The following is a 19,142-nucleotide window of genomic DNA, read 5'->3' as shown; positions in this document are numbered from 1 at the left end:
AACCACCATGTACGGTGAAGAGCTGAAAGGGCAACTGACACATCTCCCCTCTCGCCCTCCCCATGATTTGTACACAAGTTACACAGAGTGTCAAAAAAAAAATCCACCTCTGCTTCAGTGTGCATGTGGGTACTTCTGTGTAACCTGCTGTGTGGCTACAGGTGGGAGATGTCCCAAACACAGGTGCAACATCTTCAAGTAAGGAGAGGCTGGAGGCTGGGTTAAGAACAACCAGCCCTTCTCCTGCAGCGAACGTGCCCAAAGAAGAACCGGAACCCATCAGCAAAGCAGCAGGAGAAGGGCAAACCAGCCCTGCTTACCAGGCAGTAATGCAGCCCTTGCCACACAGGTGCCTGCACAGATTGTGTCACTTGTCAATAAACACTGTTGCAACATGTGAAATAAAAGAAGCAAAACCTGTAAACATTTGTGCACGTCAGCAACAAAAGAAGCATCACGACACCTCTCCTCCAGACAAGGGGACCGGTGGTGGGCAGGCAGACAATGGAGAGGTCATAGTGGCAGGAGGTCCCAGTGACCCATCCCAGGGACACAGCACAGCAATGAGTACTGGCAGGGCACCAGGAAATGGAAAAAACAAACACCAACCAAAAAAAAAAAAAAAAATCCCTTTTGCAACATGGCAAAGATGTGCTGTGGTGTGGTTTGTTGGGGTTTTTTGGGGTGGATGGGGGAGGGTATTTGTTTGTTTTCTGTTAAGGCCAACTTGCTAGCTTTTGTACACGGAAAAAGAGCAATCAATGATCAAAAGTAAAAAGTCCAGCATGCCAGAGCACCTGAGTTCAGTCCACAGCAGCAGCACATATGTAACAATCCTTCCTCTCAGTAGTCAACTTCACACACACAGAGTTCAAAAGCCAAGGTGGTTTCTTAAAAAAAAAAAAAATCCACTCTCAAAAAAAGCTTAAACAAAAACAATTCCTCAGAATCTGCCAGGTTCTTACTGACTTCCCAGCATCCTGGGCTATGGGTGGGATAGGAAAATGTAGCAAGAATACGCTAAAATAGAGAATGTGCTAAAAATCTCTTCGCTCTCATCTCGCTTAAGAACAGGCTCATTAGGAAACGTACTCTAGATCAGGTTATTTAGAAATAAAGTACCTTGTCTTTGTGCTTTATGAAGAGTGAGCTTCCCGTGAGCTCACGTCTCAATTTCTCCATCATCCCCTCTCACCTACCTCCACCTGGCCTAAGCCACAGTGACAGCACAAACCCTCACAGAAGCCCCAGTAGTTCTGCCTGGAAAGCCTAAGGTCTTCCCACAGAGCTGCCGCACGGACGACAGACACAGCAAAGCGCACTGGCAGAGGAACACTCGCACCAGGATCCGCCATAACTAATGCCTGTAGTAATACTTAAAAGGGTTCTCTTCACACACTTTTGAAGTGGTGTGATTGCAGGAAGAGGGATTTGGCGGGGGGGGGGTGGGGTGGGGGTGGGGGGTGTGTGTGTGTGTGTCCCCACAGTAACTTGCTCATCATTTGCGAATCTGTAAGTTTAGCTAATTACAGATTCAGAGTCGCAAAAGAAATCGCACTGAACAACACGCCGGGTTGGGTCAGGAACAGGCAGATAGAGATGTTTAATGCTGTTTTGCTCAGTTACTAGAATCCATTGCCTTATGTATCTGGGATTCTGTCACAGCCAAGACCAAGTTAGGACTAAATATACTCTGGGAGAGACGATACAAACTGCAGCGTGATATAGGACAGCGTAGCGTTTAACCTTGGAATCACACAGGAGGCATCAGCCTCGTGTCCATGTAGTTTTGCCGTATCTTTGCTGAATATACCCTGGTATCAGAGTACTGATCAGAATGGCACTGTGTCCAGCATGGATTTTGCATCTCTGGTAACTGGAGGGCAGCAGTAAAGTGGGCTGGGCAGGAACAGAGCAAATGGATTCTCAAAACCAGCAAATAGCATGTCCCTCCCACCCTCCTGGGCTGCGGAAGCTGCACCTCTCCCCCAGGAATGCCAGGATGCTCAGAGATAATACAGCTATAGAGAGGCAGCATCTTTACAGGATGGGGCCCTGGTAAATGTCAGGGGCCAAAACCGGTGTGAGCAAAGAGGTAAGAATAAGCACTCTCCCACTGGGGCTTAGGAGGAACCTGCGAGGTTACGAGGAGCAGTGCTGTACCTGAGAGGAAGCCGAGACAAAAGGGAGACCAGCCTCTCGCTACGGGACATGGGTTGGCTAATGTTCGTTAGGGGGAGCTCAGGGGGCGGCGGGGGGGCGCGCGATGGGAAGTGACAAAGACAGCACAGCTGCAATAGCGGTCAGTCGGAGAAGCCAAAAACTCCAGGGGCTGGCAGCAGCTGGCTCTCCCCTTCCCCTGGGGATTCTCTGTTCCAGTTCCTAGAGTACAAGCACCCCTTTCTTCAGCACCTGCACTTAAGTTCTTAAATTTGCAGAATTTATTGTAATTTTTTTTAAAAATACCCCTGTACTTTAATCACGAAAAACCAGTCCCCACCCCAATTCTACTAAAAACATGATTGTCCATAGCTGGAGGCTTACTGAACGACCTCATCCCATCACCATTAAGTTACTCAAACGTCCAATTAAACAGCAGGCAGCTCAACCTTTAGGTAACACAACTAAAAAAATTGGATCGTGCTCTCTTCTCTCTCCCCCCACCTCCTCAAGAGAGCTCTGTTACTTTTTTCTAAGCGCCAGCGCTACTCCGACTGCTACAGCTAATATAGCTACCGCAGCAGCCCCACCGTACAGCAATATAGATTTCCCTTCAGGCAATAAGATAGGCTTCTCCTCTGCAGCGGAGGATTTCTCTTCTATTTCTTCCAAGCGGCCCTCTTTCCCCACTTTTTTTTCCCCTGGAAGCAGTATTTTCTCAGGTTCTGGTGCAGCCTTTTCTTCTGATGGGGCTAACTTTGGGACAGGTTTACTTAATACGGGGATTTCAGGTTCAACAAGCTCTTCAGCCACTTTTCCCTTTTCTTCCTGTTTTGTACGCAGAAGCACGGAGGAATGTGCTTTTTCAACAGCAGCAATTTCAGCTTGAGGTTTTGCTTCCTGTAAAGAAGCAGGGGTTTGTGGAAACGCTGCCTGTATGGTCTCTGCAGCAACGGCTGACACCACTGCTTCCTCAATCCCCTCCTGGATCTCTTCCTTCTCCACGTGAACAATATCTGAGTTGGAAGAGTTGTTCTCACTCCTCTCTTCACCCCCTCCGTTGCTGTCCAGGCTTTTGACTTCTTCAGGATCCATGGCCACTTGCTGCCAGGACTCGGGTCCCAGGGAGACTGGCAGGCTCTCTGTGTGCCAGCTCTGACTCGCTGACAGGGAGACGGGCAGGCTCTCCGACTGCCACGACGTGGTCACCGTGGGGGACTCCGGGGGGCTCACCTGTCCCGAGTTGTCACTGGTCAGGATGTAGATGTCATTACTGTCCTCCGCGATGAGCCCGGGGTACTCTTCCTCTTCAGATTCCAAAGTAAAGACCGTCCCCTGTGAAGGAAAAGGAGGAGACAACACGTGAGCGACGGCTCCAGCATTACCCCCTCTGTACGGGAGGGAACAGGACACCTGGAAACCTAGCGGGGCTGGTGGAAGGAGGAGAGGGCCTCTGCAGGAGCAGCAGCTGCTTGACCTACATTTTGGAAGGGATTACAAAACCCAGCTGGTCCAGCTGGCACTTCCAAAGAATGGAACCACTTATAAGAGCTTTGCCGGGAGCTCCTCCTTTCCCTGACGCGACTGCATCGTCAAGTACATCACCAAAACATACCGTGCAGGTGTTGTTAACCAGAGAACAAGGAACCAGAGTCTGAAACCAAAGAAAGAAAAAGAAACCAAACACATGAGCCCAGTTGAATACCACTCCCCTTTCCATTTTGTGGAAGTGCTCTGTGTTGCTTGTCCGTTTTCATCTAGCAGTGCTTCTCTTCATTAATTTTATTACATTTTCAGTGCTCTCTGAAGCCTGTATTTCTACTTTGTACCAACGATCTGTAGTCTACAGGAATTCTAGTCATTTACTAACATTTACTTTACTAACAACCTTAAACGAGTTCACTTTCCAAGACTGGCATCATAACTTCAAGTCAAGTTGAAATGAACAACCGAGCACAGACATCCAAAGATGCTGACAGGGTTTGCTTGTTTTTTATTTAGCTAGGAAAAATCTATAGATGTCCTAAAACTGTGACAGTGAGCTCCAGTTTGTGAAACTGCAAGTGTAAAATACTGACTGATTCCTTCCTTACAGAAAGAACAGCACTGTTGATCCTAGTCGTGCATGGACTGCTGAGTATGTAACACAGAAGAGATTTACAAGAGGAAAAAAATTAAGTGCAGACGAAGAACCTCAGATGGGTGTGATACCAAGAAATTAAAAACAAGAGATAGAGGCAGAGAGGAACCCGAAAGTTTGCTATGCCATATAATAGAAGTCTCTGAAACCATTAACGATTCAATTGCTCCCTCGCTCCTAACAAAAACGATGCAAACGTTTTGTCAAGTACTGCAGTGCTGGGAGGTCTTGCCCTGTAAATTCCTCATTCAATCATCAAGCTTTCCTGTTCAGTCCCATCGTAACACAAAAAAATTGAAATAATTAAAAATCCATTCATTCTCTTTCTCCCTGCCCCCTTCTGCACACAACAGTTCTCCTAAAGCACTCCAAGCAGTTGTCCCTGTCTTTTTAAGCCCCTCCCAAGACCTGTGAATTTGGGGTTTCATTCTGTTCCAGTCTCCTACCGATGGTTTCCCATTCCAAGATACCCCCTCGATTGTTCCACAACTTTTTATGGATTCATGTGGTGGTCTGTGTCAGGAACCGATCCAAGTTAAAACCAAATTCAGTCTTTATTTTTCTGAGTTGTTTTTAACCCTGATCAGTGCCCAGCCTGGCCCACTGAGACACCCGAGTGTAACCAGGGCTGGAGCAGGGCCAGGAGGAGAAAGAGCCGAATCGATACCAGTGCCTGGCTTAGAGAGCAGAGGGAAAATGCATTTCAGCTTTTGGTAACTCCCAGGTATCACTTAGTTCCTGGTATGCAAGGAGTTCAGGGCCTACAAGTCCCTGGTTTCCAAGTCTGAGTAGGCAGACTGGCAGAGCTCACAGCGCCCGGGCCAGCAGCAACGTGCCTTTCTCTCAGGGAAACACAAGAGGCCCCAACTCTCCAGAGAGACACCAGACACACTGCAAACTCCTCACATCCCTAGAAGGGGGAAGGATCTCCACACACACACAAAAACCCGCAAAGCAAGCTGGCAGGCACAGGAGAGACAGCATGAACGCTGCTGGTCGCTGCCAGTGACAGCAACTGAAGCAGGAGCGGATCCCTGGCCAAAGAGCTGAGCCGGCACTTGAGAGATCTGTGCAGCTTACAGGAAGCAACGCTTCAGTCTTTCATGGTGCAAACTATTACCGTATCAATAAACTTTGTGAAAAGGGGTCAGTGGAGCCTGAGTTGAGTACAGGAGTGAGGTTTCCCTATCCGCTCCCCCAAAACACCTTGCCATTTTGCAAAACTCGACGGCCTCATTCTTGGAGACTTTTGTACAACAGTGGAGGCTGTGGTACAGGACAGCACTTGGAACGTCAAGATTTTGTGATGTATTTTGGCAAGGGTGGGATCTAAATCTCATCTCCTAAGCCCATGGAGTTTTGGAAGATACTTGTGCATGAGTAAAGGAATCTCACACAACACTTCAAAAGGAACTTTTTTTCATAAATGCCTTTAAATTGCTTGGCTATGGGAAGCATCATCTGGCTCAGTAACACGTTCAGAAATTCTAAAGTGAAACAGCACACAGAATTCCTCAGGGGAATGTTAGAAGCGATCCAGACATTCACTGAGCACCTAAGGATCTCCATGAAGTCTTGATGCAGAAGGAAATAAAAATTAAAAAGGCATTATGTTCATGAAAATGTTCAGACACCACACACACACCAACAAATCCAAAGCAAGTTCTGCTCTGTGGGCAGTGACTGAGAATTCAAGACTCCAGTACCCTCTTGAAAGTTGTGTTTCACTAGAAGAACAATTTTTTTTTTTCAAATGCAGCTCAAGCCGTTAAAACAAAATGGAGTTCTACAACCTAGGAGGAAGCAACCAGCGTCACAAAGTAAGGGCAATGGAAAAGAAGAGCCGAGAAGCTTAAGTAACGGCAGAGGTTACTGAATCCAGAAAGAACAACTAGTGAGCCGTGTGGGCCAGGGCTGCTGCACAGCCTGTGAGGACAGGGCTCCACACGCAGCGCCAGCCTGTCCTGTTCCAGCAGGCACTCGAGAGCAGCAGCGCGGGGAGCGGGTTCCTGTGGTTAGCTTCCACCACCCCGTGCTGAGGGCGGAGAGGCAGCCCACTGCCCACACACCTGAGATTGCACATTTGCTCCTGTGATCATCAGGGTTTTCTCTGGATGTTGATTAAGTAGGAAATATTCTCACTGTAATGTAAGTTACTAACAGACACCTACAATCACAGCAATGTTTCTCCCCACAGGCGATACAGACTCAGAACGAGGACAATTAAACAACAAAGTAACTAGAGGTAAAACCTGCAATCTCATGAAGCTCTATACTACATTCCTCTCTGCTCAGCTCTAGCTTTCCACAAATCAGAATCCATTTCTTTCCCACCTGCAGCACATCACAACAAACCAGACTACATCTGTGATCCGACGCTGGCAAAAAGAACAGGGATATGCACAATTGACAACAGCTCTTCTCTTAGCACTGGAAGCGCACCCGTGCTCCTGCAACTGGTTCAACATGAAGCATATAAAAAAATATTCCAAAACCACACTACGCTTCTACAGGCTTGTGCGCTCTGGCAATTGTAGCAAATGTCTTTTCAGTAATAAACTAAAAAAAAGCACCAACTAGGGCCATATGCTGACAGGCTCAATTGCCCTGAAGTGGCGTACTGCAGAGTGGTGAAAGCCAAGGATCTTTGAGCAGTGACTCAGCAGGCCACAGTAGGGAGGGGGGAGCCACCTACAGTCAATGGGGACAATCGGGTAGAGAGACTGTGGAGTCTGCTGACTGCTCCTGACACTGCTCAGTACATATTCCTCCAGCCCCCGCTTCTGCTCTGCTCCTGATCCACCGCTCTCTTAACTTTTCCCTCTCCTAAGGAAAATCGAAGTTGTTCTTTGGGAGGAACCCACAGGTGATTTGACTCTCATGAAATTGAACAAGTAACACAGACAAAGTACCATCACAGCTACTACATGGACCAGTAGCTGCCCAGGCCCAGCAAAATCTCTTACCTCAGTATGATGTGATGTAATGCTAGATCCTCAGTAGGTTAACAAACAGATGGGGAGGCAACATTGACACACCAGGAGCAGGCATTAGTTATTGTAGTTATTCTCACATATCAGGGCATTTTTTAAAGGCCATGTGCTTTGCTGGAACACTTTCACTGGAGATTCTCTTCTCACAAAATACAGGTAAGGTCTGGGATATGCTGAGGGTAATGTGCAGGATAAACTGCTTTGGAGAGGGTAAGGAAATGAAGGTATGGTAATACAGGGAACACGAGCAATCCTCAACATTTCAAATACTTCATTAATACCTGTAGCAATGCTGCATGCCCATCCTGCCTTCAGCAGAAGGGAGGGTCTAGGAGGCTCAAGCATTTTATATATTGATTTATTTATTGTTCCCCTTCTTACGCAGACTGCACTGACCTCAAAAGAGTTATCAGTCGCTGGCTCCCCATAAATCAAAGCCTTTTAAAGCCTGACTGACTCCTTTCTGTCTTTACAGACAACTTAACTTCCATGCCAGTGCCTCAGGGACACAACTCTCCAAGCTTGAAGAGACAGATCGCCCAAGGTTGAGAAACCTGGGGGAAAGCTAAGGTACTGAGTGTCAATGGGCTATTTCACTACTTTTTCATTAAAAGCTTATAAAGTTTTAATTGAAAAGCCAGATAGTAATAGGCATTATTTAGGATACATGATTAATATTTGTTGAGCTGAATTCAGAGTTAATTCACAAAGTCAAGAGGATAAAGCTAGGATTTTGTGCTGATTTGGTTGAGGTTTGCATTTTTTTGTTGGTGTTTTTTTTTCTTTTTTTTAAAGCAGCTGAAATAAAAACTAAATGATATTTAGGACAATTCTCTTGATCTGTCTACAGATGCGACCCAGAAGCAAAGCTCCCACAGACACATTAATTCAGGACAGGATGGAACATGTGGAAGGATTTTTAATAACCTGAGGCCTTATATAAACCCTACACTTTGGATTTAATTGCAAAAAAGGAATGTATGTAAGCATTTCTTTATCTGCTTTATTTATTGTAAATGAATAGTCTACTGCTCCAGACCAGAACATCAGAGTTGCTCTTTTTCAAATTTGGGATGGGAGCCTTGCAAACTTGGAGTGCTTTTCAGCACCCAGCATATACTTAGAGAACCACGTTATCTATGTCCAGAGAAGCAAGAGCAAGTCCTTCACCGCAGCACCCTGCCACTCCTGATCCCAACCACTGCCACTTGAGAGAAGAGTTGGCAGAAGATATGATGATGAGGAGAACTGGATAGTTCCCTTCTTGGCTAGAACACAGCAAGGATGGTCCACAGCACGTGAGGTAGTTTTGAGGAGAAGATCAACTTAATTCTGTCAAGGTGGCACATGCACACCTAAAAAAGGAGCTCCAGAAGTCAATCGCTGTCCTCAAGCCACGCGGTTTGACTTGCAGAAATTTTCCACAAGACTTCTACAAGTAACAGAAAGCACTTCTAACAAATGTGCTAGACTAGCCCTCAGGATAGGTTATAGCCATTATGCTGCAGGGCGAGCTACACTAGACAACTGTAAATTGATAACATAATAATGAATAAAATATCTGAAAGGTCTTCCAATAAGCAGAATCCATCAGTTTGGATTCAGCTGTAGTCCTGCCAGTGTCAGTAATCTCAACTTTGCTGAAAATCACTCTCAGCAGTGGATTCAGAACACTAATAACCTTTAACATATACTGGGAAACTGCTACTTAAAAACACCTGTCAAGTTTCAATTATGATTTAAAAACAGCAAACATAACAAAACCAAAACAAACAAAAAAGAAGGCTTGGAAACTGACTCTCATGATGACTATGCTATTTTTCAGTTTTCTAATAGGTCTGTTATTAAGTGGACACTGTGTGTATTCTTCTAGGGTTCGGTTTAAAGTGTTCTGAAAAGCTCGACTGGTCTCTCTGGTTCAGTTCTTAGAGAAGTATAAACAGGCAGGTTACAGTTAAGTCTGTTCACGAAAGGAATGATGTGGATAGGCAACTCATACAAAACTCATCTTCAAAGACCCTAAAAAGCCTCCAGAAAAGCTATACAGCCCAGCAAGCCACCCATACATCCCAGATCTTGATTTTGTCCAGTAGAAGCAAAAATTCTGTATACAGGTCAGAGAGGAGTGCCACCTTGCGGGAAGAAGTATCTACGTTCCCTGAACTCCCCCCCCCCAAACAAAATAGACCCATATAAAATCCCCAAGAAAAAGAGTGGCTTGAAGTACAGGGGACAACACTGGCAGAACGCAAACGTTCCGGGAGAGCTATCTTTACCATGATAAAAAATTCAGAACGCTCAACACAGCTAGGAAGTTTTTTTACGCGAGAGTACTGACTTTATCTTGTAACACAACGTACCACAGAGAGAAATACGGTTCAGTCATTACTTTCCTTGCACCAACAGCATCACGATGACAATACGACTACCAAGCATTTGCGCTTAAAATCTAGTGTCTGAAAAATGAAAGGCAATGAGTGATGAACTGGTCTGTGGCGGGAATCCCAAGAGATCTCCCTCTGGGGAAACAAGCAAATTTCCCCAGAGCTGGGAATGCGCTTGTCGTATGATTTCTAGCTGTAATAGAGGAGCAGCCGTGTGCCGGTCAAGTGCTGCCTGGGCCACAGGCTGAGCAGGCAAAGGCTGTGCCCACAGATGGCTGCTGGGGTCAGGATGGCTTCGCTCCCGCCCGCCCCGACCAGGCTGCGGTTCTGTCTGCTCTGTGCCTCCGCCCGCAGCCCCGTGCCTCTTCAGACCCTTGCTGAAGTCAGACCTGACAGCGTTACCCTGCTAATCCTTCAGAGAAATGGATTATAAAAGGGGCAGCTGACAACACCCAGATCTAGAACGGTACATTAAAAAAGTCACAAAAATCCCTCAGGCATTTATTGTAGTATTCATCTTTGTTAAACTGTCAAGATAGATGGAGCCAAGAAAAACAGAACAGAGTCCAAAAATAGGACTGTACTTTTTATTAAGGAAAAAATAAAAAAATTTTTAAAAAGGAAAAAAAAGTCATGTGAACCAAATCAAAGCACACTGATATCACAGCCACTGCTCTCATCCGCTTCAAGGAATGCTTTGGCTAGAACAGCCTGCAGAAATGATCCTATTCCTTCCCTTGCCCTCCAACATAACCTCTACTACCTGCAGAGAGTCAGCACCAAAGCAACACCCTTTAAGGTTTCAGTCTTAGCAGTTTAAATTGAAGTAAATTCAGTTATTTAGAGACTGCTTCTTCAGATAGACTGATTTGAAGTTGTTGGAAGGGAAAAAAGAAAGGAGATCTAGTTCCTCCTTGACCACTTAAGTTTCTCATCCTTCAGCCACAGTGCCTAAAAAATAAAAAAACTATTACTGTACCAAAGAAGTTACGTACAAATAAAAGTGGATGTTTCACTGCTGTGGTCCATGATAAAAATGTAAAGTATAATTATTATGAAAGGAAAACTCCTTTCTAGGACTTTTCTAATTAGACTGCCCTTTCTTGCATCTCTACCATATTAAACTTAATTTCTCTCTCCTCCAGTTGAGCATGTCTCTCTATTTCTGCATTGTCATTCTCAAGGCAGACACCTGGACTGCTGCAGAAGGAGATTTTAATCTCCAGTAGCGCAAACTGATCGCTTCGTTTCCCTAGGATGACAAGCATCTCTTTACTCTTTTTCTCCTCCCGATTGTTAGCAGACTCTAGTACTCAATCAGCAGCAGCAAAGAAAATGTCAAAACCAGCAGAAAAGCCCAAGACAAAACACTGGAAACAGAGAACAGCTTTTCCAAGGCTGAGATGTGAAACTGTAAACACCATGCATATTTCAAGCAAATTTACTTTTACTCTCTTCAACATGGGCAAATAACCAGTTAAATTCGAATCCAGATCTGAACATGATGAGACAAGAACCCTGGGAAAGCAGAGACAATTTCAGCTACGGGTCACAAATACAAATACCAGCCTCTTGCAGAGAGAAGAAAGGTTATTAACTGAATACTGATAAACACCGACTGCATGCACTTATATCACCTCTTTCAGACAAGTAAAAAGCAGATGGGCTTGTAGCATGAATCTGGGGGGGGGGAGCAGCTAGCTTCCAAGTAATCTTATACTTTTTCCTCCTTATAGACATTCCCAGACTATTTCAACATAGAGAAAATCTAACCATTGAAAACAGGATCTGCAGAGCTTGAGAAGAAATACATTATTTGGGAGGAGGGGTGGGAAAGGAAAAGGAAAAAAATCCTTACCAACTGACTGGCCTTACTGTGCACTTTTCCAGGAGACCAAGAATTGCTTCTGATGCAGCAGCACTCAGCCCTGGAGAAGTCAGACAGAGCAAAAAGGGAGGGGAGGTACGAGAAGGGAAGGGAGGGGAGGGGAGGAGAAGGGAGGGAAGAGGAGGAGAAGGGAGGGAAGAGGAGGAGAAGGGAGGGAAGAGCATGTACACTGCATGTCAGTTTGTTGAGCCCTAATATTGCCTTTGGGAAAAGAGAAGAAGGAAGCTACTGCTAAATCAGGCTGGGAATTGGTTTGTGATGGCTGAAGATGGTAAAGGAATGAGATCTTAGTACGATCAGGAAGAAATGTGTGTCCTCTCGTGTGTCCCTTTAGAGAATCTGAAGTACCAAACATGCTTATTATTCAAAAAAAAGAGATCCTACTAACACTTAAAATCAAGCAGGGTAAATGTAAGAGCTGCAGCCCAACCTGTCACTGCAATGACAGTGAAAAAAGTGAGAGACAGAGGCTATCCAGAAGCAAGCAAGATTTCCTTCCTTTCCTACAATCCTCCAAACTCACCCTGCAAATCTAAGAGACTGTAAACTAGATGGAGTAGTCATTTCACCTCTTCATTCACGTTTACGTTGCCAGCTGCTTCCAAACACAACATGCAGTGCACTGCAGACATTCCTACTTGGAAGACTGTCACCCCAAATCAGTAAAACAGACCAAGGGGAAGGAGAACAGCATACACAATGGCCAGAATCATAGTATCAAAATATTTTATGCACGTGAACATAAAAATACGCCAGCTGTTCTCTTGCCAACCAACCAACCATTATATCCTAGTCCGACACTACCATTGAAAGTTAGCTGAATTACAATTTTAGTGCCTGCAGGGAGAATGGGAGGGGAACATTCATTGTTTCAACACATCATCCCATCACCACGTCTCTGCAGGACCGGGATGCAAAATCAAAAAGTGACTTCACATCTCAGAGGCTCTATCTCTAGTATCCCAAATTTCCCATTCCTCACAAGCCACACTGACTTCTCGAAATCTACTGCATAGCTATCCAATTTATCAACCTTTATTCCCTTAAGCTAGCAATTTTGCTTCTAGTTAACTGTTGTCCACCATCCTTGCTCAGATGCTTTCCTGGACCTACAAGCCTCCCGAACCCACAAAACAACCTGAAGTCTTGCACGCATGCAGAACCTCGGCAGGTCTTCCAGCCGCATCGTGGCTGCACAGCATGACGCAGCAAGTGGTCCCACTGGATGACACAGCTCTGTAAAACTCTGACTTCACACATCCACAATGGGGCAACAGGAAGGGCTCAGCTGACCCCTTACCTTCAACTGGCTACTTCCCTCCTGGCAAAGGCTGACTCCAATCCAAAAATCGAGGAAGATCCCAAATTACAGGGTGCCAAGGGAAGAGACAGCACCAGAGACACTACAGAGTTTTTCAGGTCTGCCCCTGAAAAGCTGACTCCTGTGAAGCTCTCCTCTGCTTCTGGGCCACAAAAAAAACCCCAGACAGGCTCTTCTGGTAGCTTCTTAGTTTTAAGTAAGCTCTTAGCAGCTGTAGGAAAGACCCATCTTCACACTGCTCAGGAATAACACAAAAAATGAACCCCCTACTGTCACAGCAACATAACTCACTGGAGACTCCCAGGTTTACACATTGCCCTTATGCCTCTCGCAAAGTATTACTGACAACTTGATCCAGCATACAGAGCCCCTGTGGCAGATGCTTATCTTAAAAAAATGCAAACCACTTGCCTGATGGCTGACAGCCTGCCAGGTGGCTCTCCCCCAGCCCTTCTCAGAAACACACACGCACTCTCCCACCCTCACCCCACGCCCTGCTCCCAGCACTGCCATCCCCAGAACACCATCCCACGGACTCGGAACAAACTGAGAAGCATGCCACTCAGTAAAAATGAACATTTTCCTTATAGGAAAAAAAAATACAATAAACCCATATATTCCCTTCCTCCACATAAAGCCACAAGCCCAGTAGGTCCCCAACCCCATCCTCAGAGCAACTCACAATGGGTTAATGCAGCTACATTAATTCGGCTGGAAAGGATTCTCATCACCTTGTCTCTTCCCTCGCCTCTTCTGCTGTTTCAAAAATAGCTCTGGCTTGTTTGCTGTACCGCTTATGTCAGTCTGATTTTATGCCTGACTGGATGTATACAGACAAGCTCATAGCCCATTAAACACCGACTACCCAGATCTGTACATACATGCACAGGCACACAAACACAAAGCCCAGCCCCCTCCCTTGGAGGCCATGCTGGAAAGCTGCTTGTTTTCAGCAGCTTTGCACTGTATTAAGTATGTTTATAGCAGGCCTTAAATGGGGGCTAGACCACAGCCTTTTCTGAGGGGAGAAAAAAAAAAAAAAAAAAGAGCAGAAAAGCAAAATAGCACTACCATCCATCTGTCTTAAAGGTGCAAGTAAGGACCTTCCCTGTGATGAGAATACTTTGAAATGTGAGTGCATATCAACTGACCTAAGGTCATGTGGCTGCATGCTGTTAGTGTTTCCATCCATTAAAGACAAACAAACCCTCCCAAAGGCTTTGAAAACTATTATCCACCATTGCCGGGAAGGGAAAGGATATAGGAAGGTGCAGATGTGCAGAAATTCTGGAACAACTACTCTTAAAAAACACTTCAGGTAAAGTCCTGAAATATGAGAAACTGTCTGAATGAGATTTTTCCTACTAGCACTTTTTAATCACTGGGTTTTCCTAAACGGCTTTTCTCTTTAGAATCAATCAACTTGCTGGAGCCACTTCACTAATCTGAGATTAACTCCATTCAAATCTGGCATCCTTCCCAAACCCAGTAATCTAAAGCTCAGCCACCTTTAGCATAGTTCTACCTTCAAGACCCAGCTCATCGGCTGTGAGCTGCCTCTGTGATGTATTTTTAAACGAAACTCTCTCAGCTTGCCATGACTCAGGAACATTGGGTACCATGAATTGAAGATTTCCACAAGGAAATGCAGCACAAAGAAATCTTGATTGCTCATTCTATCCATGTTCCTGTATAGCTACAAAATCCAATATGCATTAGCTATTTTATAAAAATAAATTAGTATCTACTGACATTTCTGTATGAAGTGCTCCCCAATGACTTATCTGCTAATAACCCTCCGAAATTTAAGAGGAAAAAAACATGTACCATTTCCAGCAGTCACTAGAGTATGAAGATAACATTAAAAAGATGAGCCTCTCAGGCACAGTATTTCTTGTTATGAGTGTTTGCTTCTAAATGCAATTCTGTATGTACATTAACAGGAAAGAACATACAAACAAAACATCACCATATAGCAACATATTAGCATCTTAACACACAGCGTATGAAAACCTGTTATAATTTGACATCTGAGGACCTCTTCCAATTTCAATGGCAATCCAACAAACCATACAGGCAAAGAACTGGAACAGACTGCCTGGGGAAACTGGAGTCCAATCACATAGGTCTTTAATGTCAACATCCAAAATGAATCGGTAAAAGTCACCCCGGTACAGAGGGGTGACATAGATGACTGCCCAAGATCCCTTTCCAACTATATGGTCCTGACTTCCTGCTTTTTGGGGGGCATTCCTTTCCTCCTAGCAATGCCTCTTACCTTTCACTCCTATTAGTATCACACTTAGAAATAAGCTTTGAATAAAGTATGGAAATTAAACATTGTCTTCTTACCCATCCTCCTTGTTGAATGATATAGTCTGCAGAATAGTCTTCTAGATATGTCACCCCAAAGTTCACGAGCGCACTCAGTGGTTCCTGGCCTCGTCTGGTTAATTCCATCAGAAATTGCTGTAGCAGAACCAGGGGTACCAAGACCTTCAAAAAACAAGAATTGTGAATAAATACAGAAAGCATTACTACTGTGTAGGTAAAACAGAAGAATTCATGTGCTCCACAGAAAAGGCCTGAAGCTACAAGTCCAAAGATATCAGGGACTATACACTTCATTTTTGTGAGGACACAAGGCAGAAACACAATACAATTCAGTAACAAAGAAGCACGTAGTCTGTTAAGCCAAACACCACAGCTGAACTTGAGAGTTTCACAAACGGGACTGCAGCGCTTTCTTCAGCCCCATTTTTTTCCAGCACAACATTCAGGTAAAGAAGCAGAACAGGTTGAGAACTTGCTACCCCAGAAGTGGAAAGATGCAACATTATATATAGTTTGAAGGGTTATGCACCCAAATTGTATTTAAACAGCAAACTCATACACATTCTCAAATAGATGCACTGCACTGGACGGTCTCTTTAGAAATTCACACTTGGCTTTCAGACGGGACAGAAACAAACAACTCCTGCCAGCAGCACAACATTACAGACACATTTAAAATGACAAACACAAACCACTCTCCATGTTAAACTCTCTCTCCTATACCAAATTTAACACATCCGTTCCTCCTTCCAAACCTTTTAACTGAATGCTCCGCCTTAACCCAAATGTGAATTGCTCTGGAAGATGTAGCACTCTGTGAACCCACCTCCTTCATATTACAGAGTTCTAGACACTTCCTTATGAAATTATGTTTTTGTTTGCCTAAATGACATGCAGTTGAACTTTTAAACTCTAACTTTATTCTCTCAGAGCACGCAAGTGGCCCTCTGGGCAAAGTTTATATGCAGCACTTTGCCAAGTTCAGGAAACTGGTATGAATTTAAGTCATTACCATCTGAAAAAGCGCTATTATGACACAAGAGAAAAATATTTGTAAGTTTTACTGCACCTAGTTTGTGACAAGTGCATTGCGTATCTATTCACTGTGCAAATAAGAACGTTGTTTGCCAGCTGCGCAAGGTTGATGCAGGCTAATCCTATCCCTTCAGATTCAACTCCAAATGCCTCCTTCCTTTCCCAGTGTCCTCCTCCTTCAGCCTGATTTTCTTTTCTGTAAATATCCTCCATTACTGTTCCCAGAAATCACACCTTGGGATGCAAAGCTGGAGGAAGATTACTAGGAAAAGTAGGCTGGGTTTGAGATTTGTACTAAATTCATGGTGGGAGTCACACTGAGATGGACGACTGGAAACAGATGGGGCTGTAGAAATGCCTGTAATCTGATAAATTTAAGATGTTCCAGTTGATTAACAAGTAAGAGAGTCCAATACTATGACAGACAGGTTATAGTACTGTTCTTCTGGGAAAAACAGTTAATCAGTGTAGTCACTTAACTAGGAATGAGATGGTGCTTGAATTTTAAAAGCTTTGAGGTTGAGTTTCTCATAATTAATCTCAACTCAGAGGCAGAAGGGGTGGAAGCTTACAGTGCACAAACATAAGGAGCAGGTCAAAGTGAAGTTAAGTGTCAGAAGAAACTTCAGTCTTTTTGGATCAAAGAAAAAAAAAAAGCATGCTGTCAAGAGTAGGCATCTTTCAGAGGCTTTGGGTGCACCCACATAACTCTACAACAGCATGAACATTGAGATCTCAAAATATTTGACATTTACTTTAAGATGATGGCAAGAGAAACAACAGCAGAAGAGGCTGCTTAGGAAATGAATGGAGCTCAAATGTTGGCATACTGAACATCACTGCTGCCATCTTCCTTTGCCAACTTAAATATCTAATCCATCCACTCCTCCCAAATTTAGCAAGCCTCTGAAGGCCTCAGGAGCAAGGGACCAAATTCAAACCCTAATATCCAGTCCCATGCACACCAACAAACATCACCTGGTTTTCCTTTCCCGCTGAAATTATTGACACTACCTTCGAGACCAGCAGGAACAGGAACAGGTTTGCATGACACTGTCCCTAAATTTATGAAAGGAACTACCTTCACAGTACTTCATAAAGGTTAACAACAGCTTTTGGTACATCAGAATAGCTATGGGAATGGTGATGAGATTTAACTGACCAAAGTAAAAATATAGCCTTAGCAATTCAAAGCAACTGCAACTCCCTCCACCAGTACACCTGGGAAGAAATGCTAGGGGCTATTCATGTTTTAAATGAAGAAAAACATACGCAATATCAAGCATAGCATGCCAGAAAATAGTTGGCTGAAGAAAACTTCTAGGGAATCATTTAAGAGAAAAAAAATTTACTATCAGAAGATTTCTGATCAATATTGTAAATGAAAGATTTCTGTCAATTATACTATTGCAATCCCATAGTACAATATTACAAACTTAAATACATGCAAAAAAAAAAATTGCAAAGAAAGTTCAGAGCCTTTGAAGAAGCTATATCCAAAGTAATGGCCACTTTTGTGTGCCTTTTGCCTATTTCAACATGAAATTCATCTAATTCTTTACATGATTTTATACTTACATTTTTGTTATATTATTCTTTGGCTCCAATAATCACTAAAAATGGGACATTAAGATGACTGCTAACCTACTTACCACTTCAGTTGACTCTCAATATCAGTATTTGTTATCATTTTATCTGATGCACAATAGTGGGATTATGTATTTTGGAGTATGTATATAATATTTAATTTTAAGCAAAGAACATAAAAACTCAACAGTGGAGTATTTCAATTTTTTATTACATTTATCTTACTACAGAAACATAATTTCCCCTAAGTTTCAGGTAGTTTGGGTTTTGTTTTGTTTTAATGAGGCTCATATTTCAAATACAAGGTGAAGACTCCTTTTCTTTACAGGATCCAACATCGTGCCTATTATTTTCACATTGCAATTTCTGAGAAATACATGAAATAATTTTTGTTCCCAATTTTTTTTTTTAATTGAGGAACAGCACTTCTAATGTCCGTGGGTAAACTTTGCTTCTGTGGGATGTTAAAGAACTGATGTTCTTATGTATTAGTTTACCCTGCAGTATTTCCTCATCCAGATCAATATTCATGTTTTAGTAACTGAAAACAGTCCTTTACATCCCATGTGCTAGTCAGTTAACCAAACCTCTTCGGCAGTTCAAACATATCATTGCACTCTGGAAAAGATCCATATTTTTAAATGGAAAAAAATAACAGTTGTATTCTTTCTGCTCATGTTTGTATAATGAACAGGTTCTCTGAAAAATGGCATGACTAAAAATGACACCTTCCCAATTGTAAACCAGACAGATCAAGCCTTTGGCCACATTCAACCTCCAACCAGCTAGCCAGCTAGGTAATCCAGCACCTCCCAGAAGTATATGCTTACCTGTATGCCATGTTTCTCATACACATGACATCAAGGAAGATTTGCAAAGACTACTTTAAGTCTGCTTTGTGCCACAGAGATATTCGGCCTTTAAGTGATCAGCGTGGCTCTCTGAGTGCACCACATTTAATATATTAAATAGGTAGGGCTTTTGTACATACATATGTATAATAATACATACCTACAACAGCAAGGGCTCAGAAGTTTAAAGTGAGATTTTATATACTAGTTCATAGCGACTGAAAGCAAAAAGAGTATCTTGCTGTGCAAGATGCCACTACTGAGCACAACAAATACAACTTACATGTAACTGAAGACACATTTTATCTACTAGCTTCAGTTGTTTTATTTCTTCTAGTCTGGATCAAACCACAAGCCTCGATCACATGGAATTCTGTCTATGGGAAGGTATTTCCACATTTTTAACCCTCTGACATCTGCCACAGCTACTGTGATTCAATTTCTGCTCC

The 19,142-nt window shown here is 43.6% G+C and overlaps 1 protein-coding gene across 2 annotated transcripts in view; it reads right to left on the bottom strand.

Moving 5' to 3' along the window:
• Positions 1 to 1,574: 1,574 nt before the first annotated feature.
• BCL2L13 (BCL2 like 13) overlaps positions 1,575 to 19,142 on the bottom strand; it is a 40,956-nt gene continuing 23,388 nt past the window's right edge. For both annotated transcript variants that reach the window (XM_075757082.1, XM_075757092.1), the window contains exons 6-7: positions 15,239 to 15,382; positions 1,575 to 3,495 (exon numbers count right to left, since the gene is read on the bottom strand). In XM_075757082.1, the coding sequence (XP_075613197.1) occupies positions 2,683 to 3,495; positions 15,239 to 15,382 (957 nt within the window). In that variant the 3' untranslated portion in view covers positions 1,575 to 2,682. The remainder of the gene's footprint in view (positions 3,496 to 15,238; positions 15,383 to 19,142) is intronic.

The sequence above is a fragment of the Balearica regulorum genome, chromosome 1 (assembly GCF_011004875.1).
Source record: "Balearica regulorum gibbericeps isolate bBalReg1 chromosome 1, bBalReg1.pri, whole genome shotgun sequence".
In the NCBI taxonomy this organism is placed as follows: domain Eukaryota; kingdom Metazoa; phylum Chordata; class Aves; order Gruiformes; family Gruidae; genus Balearica; species Balearica regulorum.
Note: the sequence above shows the minus strand (reverse complement) of the source record. Positions and strands in the feature narration are given on the sequence as shown.